At 41.4% G+C, this 12302-nt stretch overlaps 1 protein-coding gene across 1 annotated transcript; it reads right to left on the reverse strand.

Annotated features, from left to right (window-relative positions):
- Window positions 1-677: 677 nt before the first annotated feature.
- Window positions 678-11911, reverse strand: LOC136432631 (pituitary tumor-transforming gene 1 protein-interacting protein-like). The gene is made up of 7 exons (XM_066424054.1): window positions 11612-11911; window positions 9628-9677; window positions 9316-9424; window positions 5506-5623; window positions 3613-5037; window positions 2977-3085; window positions 678-2740 (listed from the first exon to the last, which is right to left on the reverse strand). Exons 1-5 carry the CDS (start codon window positions 11706-11708, stop codon window positions 4914-4916), a joined length of 498 nt encoding a protein of 165 aa, XP_066280151.1. The 5' UTR covers window positions 11709-11911; the 3' UTR covers window positions 678-2740; window positions 2977-3085; window positions 3613-4913.
- Window positions 11912-12302: the final 391 nt, after the last annotated feature.

Raw genomic sequence — 12302 nt, forward strand, 5'->3', positions numbered from 1 at the left:
GTTAAGGCCGGGCTTAGCTCTTAAGGACTTTAAACACTAATAACTCGGCAACCAAGCACGATAGAATTAATCATGCAAATAAGGACCTCGCATCAATCATATCAGTTGATCACCTTCTCTATCCAAAGAAAACAAGTTGTCCAATGTATGAAAGTCTTGTTTTCTGACTTAATCTGACTTCTGATATTTGGTGTTATCATATCATTGCAGCAAATCATCATATATCATGTACAAGACATACTGTAAATGCATAAATGTTCGCGGTGGTTTTATATTCGCATGTCCAACTTTTCATTATACAATCCAAAAGATTTGAGTAGTAAACCACCATCCTACCAGTCTTGTAGTACCTGTCCACATATTTATCTGTTTATTGATTTCAATTTTTCTTACATTTAATGATTTCTGTTATGTAGTTTATTTGAGATAATTTGTTGCTCTTATGCTTTGCATGTCCGCATCTGTTTTTTTGTCATTTTCAGTATTTGTAAAATTTGTTTTGTTATTCTGTAATGTATTCTGTCGATGACGACATGAAAATAAGCTGTAAGCTTGAGTCTGTCGTCATCATGTCTTGTATGTAAATGTTGCAATAAAAAAAAAACTTAGATGCTGCCAACGTACGTAATTTTGGAAGAATTCCCAAGTTGACAACCAAGTTACCACTCAACTCAAAATGAAAGGTTCTCAAGCTTTATTATTCCAATCTATACACAATCTAACACAGAGAAACAGAGTCAGATATACTGGTCAATCTAAGTCAACATAGTCCCCTTACTGTTAGTCTATTCTAACGTTTTTGATGTTGAATATCCACAAGGCCTATAAGCAACTCGTGCTCTTTTGATTTAGCTCCTTTGATCTAGATATCAATAATATATCAATAATAGATATAGATATTCCAAAATATTACATAGTCATACTATAAGTGTCATTGAAAACATATATCTCCCCAAAATATCCAGCAGGTCTTGTTTGGCATGCATGACTCCTATATGTACAGATATGATCCGACTGCTGTGTGCCATACTTCTTATATCACAGTCCGTATATACATATCAATGGTTTCCTGGTTCTAATAATGATTCCAGATGGCTACTCAGTAATTCTATTATGACATGCGATAACATGAGTGACGAATAAAAAAAAGTGCTTGATAAGACACTGCACGAAATGGCCTCGTTTCCCGGCGTATACGTACCGGTATTTTTCTGTATTTTTGTCGGATACTGACGGATACTGACGGATACAGGCGGATTCGTGTAAGATATCCGACAATTTCCGCACCGGTATATGGAATATTTCCGGAAGAATCCGAAAGTAAGGTATATTCGACGAATACGGAGCCGTACACTGCACGGAAATGCCACCGATCCTGACGGATACGAACAGGAAATTTTCTGTATTTTTGGCGGATACTGACGGATACAGGCGGATCCAACCTGACGGATCCGACTAAATGCGCACTGGGATATGGAATATTTCCGGAAGAATCCGAAAGTAAGGTATTTTCGACGAATACGGAGCCGTACACTGTACGGAAATGCCACAGATCCTGACGGATGCGTACAGGGATTTTTCTGTATTTTTGGCGGATACTGACGGATACTGACGAATCCAACCTAACAAATCCGAAAATTTCCGCACCGGGATCGTGAATATTTCCGGAGGAATCCGAAAATGAGGTATTTTCGACGGATACGGAGCCGTACACTGTACGGAAATGCCAGCGATCCTGACGGATACGTACAGGAAGTTTTCTGTATTTTTTAAAAGAAAATTGCGGATACTGACGGATACAAGCGGACTGTGATCCGGAACCTCAGATCCGGAGGAATACAAAAATAGGAATTTTCGACGGATATGGGGCCGTACATTGCACGAAATTGCCCAAGATCCTGACAGATACGTACAGTATGTATTTGCCACGGATACAGACTGATCCAACATACAGACTTTCTACAATCTTTGACATATTGTGACTCTGAATATGTTTGTATTTGCCACGAATATGTACAAATCAAACACACAAAGTTTGATAGAATGGTTGATTATTCATAAATACGCGTGCATTCTTAATTTAACGAATTATTATTCAATGACAGGAAGTTTTGGGAAAGCATGAATGTAACATCATTTCATATTTCAACATATATGCATTTCTAAGTTCAAAAACTATCAAATACAATACGGAAGTTCTATGTGGCTAAATAATCCATTTCGTTTAAGACAGGCCGAGGGACATCCACATACTCAAAGCACCTCTGCATATGCAGGTTAATGTCGGTAAATTGGGGTTGTGTAAGCACAATTGTTATAAAATGTATTACAATCAACAACCATCACATCATGGTGGTAATATTTACTGCCGTATAGTGCACTTGGACCAAAAATTTCTACATGTTCTACATATTCTACTAAAGTAATGAAAGCCTTATTTGTGGCCAGTTCTTCGTCTAAAAGATATCAGATACAAATAATTTCAAATACAGAGGTTGAAAATAGAAACTTCAAAGTAACATTATACTGTCTGAAAAACTCCCATGATGACACGCCACATTTTACACGTAAGTAGTATATGCCGTGGAACTGCATGTGTATAATCGTCCTCTCCCCATTCTATGACTACATCTGAGTTCACTTCTTCCATGCACTCTTGGTAAGGTACAGGCAAGGCTGATTTCTTCTGTATCTAGCATGTTGGACTCAGCTTGGAGTTCATCTTGTGATGAACCAGTTCCTATATGATAAAACCAAATGATGAATAAATATCATTTCACATACTTAGTATTTAAGTAAAATGTCACATGATTTTGACATAACTGTGATCAAGGAGGTTATATAGACTATATAACCTCCTTGCTGTGATGGGCTTCGTTTCATCACAGCAGCTAACTAAAAACAAGGGACAATGGGTATCCATCATGCCTGTCTCAGCTAACATTGAAGTGTACCGATGATGGACTTAAGCCTTACCGAAGGAGCCTGAGGTACTCTGAGCATCTGACAGCTGATTGCTTTGTTCCAAGCCAAGCTAAGGTCCTCACAACATGTGCTGCATTTGTGAAGGAAGTATCTGCCGATGCTGTATAGGATATATATATAAAGGGAATCAATGACAAATATTAAACATATCACATAATCACATTTGTAAAAAATGAATCTGGCATCGTTTAATTGAATACGTAAAACTTACATTCATAACTTGAATATGATATTGATCAAATATGTACAGCTACAACTTAATGCAATAATCACTGAAACACACTACTACCTCCACATAAGTTCCAGCTCACTATCCACAAACGGTGGGACCTTTGTGGGACAAATACTTATGACATTCTCTTCCGTTACAGGATATCTTTAATTATCTTTCCCTCAACCGCTTGCTATGTTGTATCTGAAACGTTAACCAGACACAAATGTCTGTTGACCATTGGCAAGAACGAACAAATTGAAAGCTATAAATTTCCTAGATCCTAACGGTGTAGAAGTGCAGGTCGACTGGACAATTCTTAATGTCATGCAAATGCGATGATATGTCAAGCCACAATAGGAGGATAACTGACGTTCAAACTAGTTAGAAACATGAATTTTCCAATTTGTACTTACCAAAGGGCAGTCTCTCTAAATGATGAATCGACTCCCTACCAACTTTACAAGGGGGAGGGGGGCGACGAATATTGCATGCACGAAGAAGACTACTTCGCAATGCCGCGCGTTTGAGTTTACACCGAATCCCCTTCGACTCTCAAGTCACTAAAAATCACTGGTCGACCATGGTAGACTCTGACGATGCCATGTTAAGCACAGAGAGTGATGAAACGCCGTTCTTGTCTCCGTGCTGTTCACCGACAAAACCGTTTCTCGCGCCTGACGTCATGACACGCAGTGTCTTGTGGGAGATTGGGCACGAATCCGTATTCCGGAAACGTCAGGATTCGTCAGAATTGTTGGATCTGAGGTGCATCGGATCCAATCGGAAACGTTCCGTATCTGCTATGATGCACGATTGCGGATCCGCTGGATTTTTCAGGATCTGAGATCATGCCGTGCAGTGTGTATTTGTTGGTTAGAATCCGAAGCAACTACCGACAAACAAACAATCCGATTAATATCTCTGCCATATTGACAAATATCTGAAAACGAAGGATCCGCGCAAATATCCTCAGGTATCCGAGGCGCATCACGGATCCAGACGTATACGGCGTCGGAATTGCCGGATCTGAGCTGTACCTGGTATTTGTCTGAATTTGCTCGGAAACGTTCCGTATCTGTACCCGAAACGTATGAAGGATCCAGACGTATACGGCGCCGGAATTGTCGGATCTGAGGTGCATCGGATTCAATCGGAAACGTTCCGTGTCTGCTATAATGCATAATTCCGGATCTGCTGGATTCGTCAGGAAATGAGATCATGCCGTGCCGTGTGTATTTATTCGTCAGGATCCGAAACAACTACCGACATACAAACAATCCGAACATTCCAAATATAAAAAAAACGAGGGATCCGCACAAATATTTTCGGGTATCCGAGGCGCATCACGGATCCAGAGGAATACGGCGTCGGAATTGGTCGGATCTGCGGGCACCTCAGTATCCGAGCAGTGAACTGGGATTTTTTCGGATTCGTTCGGAAACGCCATGAGGCCCGATTCCGGATACGTCGGATCCGTCAGGATACGTGGCCCTTTCGTGCAGTGAGAGATTTGCGATAGGAAACCTTTTCTGAATTATTACAAAGAAGCAGCAAACAAAAGATGATATCTCATTTGTCTTTCCGCATATTCCCCTCCTTGTTACCAAATTAAGCAGACCATGTTTCAGTCCTCCCTGACCTCCCCCCATCCCAACATCCCCCCCCCCCTTCTAAGCCAGGAGTCTTGTCCGCTGTCTCCGCCTTCGTAGTTGAATTAGTCCAATGAATCATAATCACTCATACGGACCCTCCAGAAGCGGAAGTTGTTAGGGTTCATCTGGTTACTACGGTTGTCTCGGGACCATTTGAAATCTCTCCAAGTCGAACCACCGCTTCCACTGCAGAAGTAAAAATGTATGTTAGTTTGTTAGCTATGTCGCGGCCGTGAACAGTTTTTTTAAGAAGTGAGTTGAAGTTTTATGTTGTCGATCAAAGAGTTGAGTTCTATGTAGCCTCTCCCAGACTCCCAGTGTTGTAAAAAATAGTACAAATTGGTCAAATGGGATGAATGAATTGCCATAGGCAAACATACGGCATGGCTATGTCGCATATTTGCAGCAAGAACACTGAAACAGCAACTACGAGGTACATTACATGATTATATGGAAGGTGCTAAGGTTTGTACATGTAAGACTTCAAACCAAATACATGTATTCTAAATTCCTTCTCTGCACTCATAAGGGACAATGTTGTCTATTTTAAAGTACATGTACATGGCCCTTATCACGACTAAGCAACACCTTTGTATCACTTGTAGTGAGACCAATCAAGAAGTCGAGAACTGAAGTACATTGATAAACACTGACCCGCCCCCACAGCAGCAGCAGCCGATACTGCACCAGCAACGACAGCAGCAGTACAGCAGGGCTAGTCCGAGAACTCCGGCAACCACGGACACGGCGATCACAAGAACCTCAAAGCTGACTGAAAAATTTGAATTCTTAATTACAGACATCTATTACGGACAAACGAATGCAATTGTTATTAGAATATAAGAAAGAAAATACAAATGTCAAATAATAGCGCCAACGTGTTCCCACGACACGAAAAGGAGAAACTGCCGCGTAAGTCACTGCACGAAATGGCCACGTATCCTGACGGATCCGACGTATCCGGAATCGGGCCTCATGGCGTTTCCGAGCGAATCCGGAAAAATCCCAGTTCACTGCTCGGATACTGAAGTGCCCGCAGATCCGACCAATTCCGACGCCGTATTCTTCTGGATTCGTGATGCGCCTCGGATACCCGAAGATATTTGCGCGGATCCCTCGTTTTTTGATATTTGGAATGTTCGGATTGTTTGTATGTCGGTAGTTGCTTCGGATCCTGACGAATAAATACACACGGCACGGCATGATCTCATTTCCTGACGAATCCAGCAGATCCGGAATTGCGCATCATAGCAGATACGGAACGTTTCCGATTGGATCCGATGCACCTCAGATCAGACAATTCCGGCGCCGTATACGTCTGGATCCTTCATACGTTTCGGGTACAGATACGGAACGTTTCCGAGCAAATTCAGACAATTACCAGGTACACCTCAGATCCGGCAATTCCGACGCCGTATACGTCTGGATCCGTGATGCGCGTCGGATACCTGAGGATATTTGCGCGGATCCTTCGTTTCTAGATATTTGTCAATATGGCAGAGATGTTCGGATTGTTTGTCGGTAGTTGCTTCGGATCCTGACCAACAAATACACACTGCACGGCACGCGGCATGATCTCAGATCCTGACGAATCCAACAGATCCGGAATTGCGCATCATAGCAGATACGGAACGTTTCCGATTGGATCCGATGCACCTCAGATCCGACAATTCCCGCGCCGTATACGTCTGGATCCTTCATATGTTTCGGGTACAGATACGGAACGTTTCCGAGCAAATTCGGACAAATACCAGGAACACCTCAGATCCAGCAATTCTGATGCCGTATACGTCTGGATACGTTTCGGGTACAGATAAAATATCTACTCGGATCTTTCATTTTTTTATGTATTTGCCAATATGTTAGAAGTTCAGATTTGCCAATATGTTAGAAGTCATGAGCTGTCTCGGATCCTGACGTGTACGGAACACGGATTCGTGTCGGATATCCAAATTACCCACAAGACACTTCTGGGCGCGACAAACGTTAACGGTTTTCTTTCGGTTAACAGCACAGACGAGAACGGCGTTTCATCACCTTCTGTGCTTAACATGGCATCGCCAGAGTCTACCATGGTCGACCAGTGATTTTTGAGTGACTTGAGAGTCGAAGGGAATTCGGTGTAAACTCAAACGCACGGAATTGCGACGTTGTCTTCTTCGTGCATGCAATATTCGTCGCCCCCCTCCCCCCTTGTAAACGCTGGTAGGGAGTTGATTCATCATTTTGAGGGACTGCCCTTTGGTAAGTACAAATTGAAAAATTCCCGTTTCTAACTAGTTTTGACGTCAGTTATCCTCCTATTGTGGCTTGACATATCATCGCATTCGCATGACCATAAGAATTCTCCAGCCGACCTGCCCTTTTACGGCGTTAGGATCTAGGAAATTTAAAATTTCAATTTGTTCATTCTTGCCAATGGTCATCAGACATGTGTGTCTGGTTAACGTTTCAGATACAAAATAGCAAGCAGTGAAGGGAAAGATAATCAAAGATATGGAAGGGAAGAAAATGTCATAAGTATTTGTCCCACAAAGATCCCACAGTTTGTGGATAGTGAACTAGAACTTATAAGGAGGCAGTAGTGTGCCTCAGTGATTATTTCATTCAGTTATAGCTGTGCATGTTTGATCAATATCATATTCAAGTTATAGATGTAAGTTTTACGTAGTCAATTCAACGATGCCCAGATTCATTTTTTTTACACATGCGAGTATGTGATATGTTTAATATTTGTCATTGTTTCCATTTATATATATATATCCAGTACAGCATCGGCAGATACTTCCTTCACAAATGCAGCACATATTGTGAGGACCTTGGCTGGGAACAAAGCAATCAACTGTCAGATGCTCAGCTGCTGAGTACCTCAGGCTCCTTTGGTAAGTCCATCATCTGTACACTTCAATGTTAGCTGAGAGAGGCATGATGGATATCCATTGTCCCGTGTTTTTTGTAGCTGCTGTGATGAAACGAAGCCCATGTCAAAATCATGTGACATGTTCCTTAAATACGTGAATTGATATTTATTCATCATTTGGTTTTATCATATAGGAACTGGTTCATCACAAGATGGACTCCAAGCTGAGTCCAACATGCAGATAGAGAAGAAATCAGCCTTGCCTGTCCCTTACCAAGAGTGCATGGAAGAAGTGAACTCAGATGTAGTCAGAGAATGGGGAGAGGACGATTATACACATGCAGTTCCACGGCATATGCTACTTACGTTTAAAATGTGGCGTGTCATCATGGGAGTTCTTCAGACAGTATAATGTTACTTTCTATTTTCAACCTCTGTATTTGAAACAATTGTATCTGATGGCTTTTAGACGAAGAGCTGGCCACAAATAAGGCTTTTATTACTTTAGTGGAATATTTAGAACATGTAGATGATTTTGGTCCAAGGGCACTATACAGTAGTAAATATTACCACAATGTTGTGATGGTGTTAATTGTAATACATTTCATAATTTTTCAGAACATTGTGCTTGCACAACCCCAATTTACCGACATTAACCTGCATATGCAGTGGTGCTTTGAGTATGTGGATGTCCCTCAGCCTGTCTCAAATGAAATGGATCATTTAGCCACATAGTACTTCCGTATTGTATTGTATTTGATAGTTTTTGAACTTAGAAATACATTATGTTGAGATATGAAATGATACATATGTTACATACAGGCTTTCCCAAACTTCCTGTCATTCAAAATGATGTTTTGGGTATAGTTAAATTAGGAATGGAAGCACTTAGTCGGATCCGTTACGGATTCGTTGTTTTGTCCACCTGTATCCGTCAGTATTCACCATTTTCTTCAAAATACAGAAAAATCCCTGTACGCATCCGTCAGGATATGTGGCATTTCCGTACAGTGTACGGCTCCGTATTCGTCGAAAATCCCTTACTTTCGGATTCTTCAGGAAATATTCCATATACCGGTGCGGAAATAGTCGGATACGTTACACGAATCCGTATGTATCCGTCAGTATCCGCCAAAAATACAGAAAAATTCCTGTTCGTATCCGTCAGGATCGGTGGCATTTCCGTACAGTGTACGGCTCCGTATTCGTCGAAAATCCCTTACTTTCGGATTCTTCAGGAAATATTCCATATACCGGTGCGGAAATAGTCGGATACGTTACACGAATCCGCATGTATCCGTCAGTATCCGCCAAAAATACAGAAAAATTCCTGTTCGTATCCGTCAGGATCGGTGGCATTTCCGTACAGTGTACGGCTCCGTATTCGTCGAAAATCCCTTACTTTCGGATTCTTCAGGAAATATTCCATATACCGGTGCGGAAATAGTCGGATACCTTACACGAATCCGCATGTATCCGTCAGTATCCGTCAGTATCCGACAAAAATACAGAAAAATCCCGGTACGTATACGCCGGGAAACGAGGCCATTTCGTGCAGTGAGTATTAAGAGCAATTCTGGGAACATGCACCGTTTCCTACGTACCTGAACAAGTGGCTCCCCACCGAACCTGGGACAGCGGGCACTCTGTAGTGGGAAGAACTGCCGAGGCCGGGTATAGACGGCACGAGTTGTCCTTGTAGCAGAAGTAACACTGCAGCAGCGCAATATCAGAGATTTGGCCTTGTCAAAGTTTTTTTTGCTATTTTCAAATATATAGTTTTTTGCAGCAAAACATCGATTATGTATCATTAGTTCATGTACTATGAAACAAGACATATTATGAAGGCATTCGTATCCAAACATAAAGAAGCAATAGTAACCATGCAGCGTATGCAACCCTTTGTATACGCTCACCTTCACGTTTCCAATACATTCGCCACAGGAAGAATTGCGGCTGCTGCAGTCTGAAAAACCCAGACAGCAAATTAAACGTCAGACAGACATTGTGTGCATGTGTAATCCGATACTGGTTTGTTGGCGGTTGGCATACCTTGAAGTTGTTATGCAAGAAGGACGAATATTTTACTCAGGGTTAGAGTTGAACATATATACTATAGCTAGTTACCTGTCTAGACGTCTTATGTTAAAACATAGTAGTTACTTTTACCTATCTAATCATTATTATCTTCGCCGAGTACTTGTACTCGGAGAAGATTATGTTTTCGGTTGAAAAATCTGTTGGGTGGGTCTGAAAGTATGTCAGGAGCATAACTCAAGAAAACTTCAATGAATCTTTATGATTTTTCGTATGTGTGTAGTGGTTGTGTAAAGGAAGGTCAAGTTCGAAAATGGTTTACCTTGCGTTTTTCAATAGTACTGCAGCGGACTTTGCATTTTTTTGTGTTTGTATGTAGGCAAAAAAAGTGACGGAAACGTTGATGGATCTTCATGATTTTTTGCAGGTGTGTAGATGTTGTAAAAAAGGAGGTCAAGTTCAAAAATGGTTCCCCTGGTATTTTCCGTCGGTACTGCAGCGGGCGTTGTGTGGATGTGTATTTGTATGTCGCCAGCATAACTCGAGAAGCTGTTGATGGATCCTTATGATATTTAGTGTATGGGTAGGATTTACAGAAAGGAAGGTCAAGTTCGATAATGGGCCTTCTAGCGGGTACCAAAGGTACTGCAGCAGAGCTTTAAAATTTAGGGGCATATTTTCTGAAAGTGCTATGGTCATGATTTTTGTGTGGTAGATAGTTCATGCCACAGAAAGCGGCTTGTTAAGAACTGCAGTGGGTGTTTTTGTTTTGACATTCGACATGAATAACTTGAGAAGGGGTCGACAAATCGTCGTGATGTTTGGTATGTAGAGAGCTCGGATGGTGCTTTACATTATCAATGACTAACTATGCAAATAAGGAGCTAATTTGCATAATTAGTAAGGAAAGTTTGTTAACCCACTGCCTTTCAATGGGACATGGGACAGTGTCAGGTCATGTAAACAGATAGCCTTGCATAAACGTACATGTAGGTCAAATAAATAAACTATTCTCCAAGCAGAGGTGTGGGTCCCGCTGGTTTTTGACGCGTTCAGTATAAGCATTTTTGTTCAACACGGTTGGCGACATACCGAAATAGGGACAAAATAGAAAGCCTGACTAAAAACACCTAAAAACGTGCCAGATTTATTCTATTCATATATATTGACTGTACTATTTCATCATCACTTTCAACTTTCAACACTGCCATATCGAACCTTTGTGGCCCATATAATATCAACATACTCACATTTTTTCATGACCATTTATAACATATATCAGCACACTCTACACATATACTAGTCCTGTACCACCAAATGATTTTTAACCCTATCTAGACTGGACTCATTCGCCTAATCATAACGTCCAAATGGTATGGTGCATGATCAAATTTGCAGGGGGTGATAAGCACGTAAATATTAATCACTTTCCATAATAAGCCTTGATTATTTGGCGAAGATAATGTGTTCGTGGAACTCTAGTTCATATTTGAGAAACATAGCCTAGCACTGCATGCTTGGGAAAACTTCTTGTTTCGTCTGGTAATGCAAAGAATCGAAGAAGTCCAGAGACCGTCGGACTGAGAGTAGGGTTAAACGATGACATAAGCAGGTTCTCGGGCCATTTTGGTACACAACGCACCCGACATTTCCAAATGAAACATACTTAACTTTTTCTACCTACATGTATCTCTGTCATCACCTCGTTGTAGCGTAATGTTACCCAGAGTGTAGCTGTTCCGCCACTAAGTCTGTACAGGTGTTACACTGCTATTAGGCTGATCGTTTAGATTCGGCATGGTGCAATGTAAAACGTCTTCCTTATACTGGTAATCATGGTCTGATAGTGACCACCCAACTTACCCACTTCACTGCTAGGCGTAGGTGTGGTCGGTGGTGGTACGGTGGCAAGGACCAAAAGCACCACCAGAACATAACAACAACCGCTCCCTTTCGACATGATGGCGTCCTGTTGTGTTGAATACCAAGGTCGCAGGGTTGGCTTTACTGCGTCATTGTTTGTTTCGGGTGGCGGAATGTTGGTTTCGGGTGGCGGAACGTTGAAGACGTCTTCGTATCAGTCCGCGTCAACGGTAATGCGGTCTTGTCGGCTTGATTTTTATAGACACGTGTTACCTGTTTACTGTTTGTGCCCTTGCAATTAGCCTACGGGCATACATTTGCAAATAAAAGTTATTATCTATATCGACAGGAAGTGCAAAAGGTTTTTGGTAAGCATGACGTAAGCATAGGGAAACATTTTTTTCTGAGAACATCGTTTAACTTAAGGGTAAAATATTGCATGGTTCGAGTAAAAATGTATATCTAAGTGGTGTTAAAATACAGGAACTTCATAAACCTGGGTCGTGAGGAACATCGATGCATATGAATTATGCAAATCATGATCTAATTTGCATAATTAATGAGAAAATATGGTGTAACGCATTAATGGGACATAGTGTTAATTTCAAACTTGCATCTCGTGCCCTGGATAAAGGGGATTTCATTATGTGAATTTGGACGTTATTAGCATAATTGACGAAGAAATGATATG

Source organism: Branchiostoma lanceolatum, chromosome 4 (genome assembly GCF_035083965.1).
Source record: "Branchiostoma lanceolatum isolate klBraLanc5 chromosome 4, klBraLanc5.hap2, whole genome shotgun sequence".
Classification (NCBI taxonomy): Eukaryota; Metazoa; Chordata; class Leptocardii; order Amphioxiformes; family Branchiostomatidae; genus Branchiostoma; species Branchiostoma lanceolatum.

Bases quoted from the DNA above. Each gene is read 5' to 3' on its own strand.
- LOC136432631 (XM_066424054.1), bottom strand. From the start codon at position 11,708: ATGTCGAAAGGGAGCGGTTGTTGTTATGTTCTGGTGGTGCTTTTGGTC. The intron at 9,425-9,627 runs GTGAGCGTATAC...GCGCTGCTGCAG, and splicing joins AATGTATTGGAAACGTGAAG to TGTTACTTCTGCTACAAGGA. The intron at 5,624-9,315 runs GTACGTAGGAAA...CAAATTTTTCAG, and splicing joins GTGGGGAGCCACTTGTTCAG to TCAGCTTTGAGGTTCTTGTG.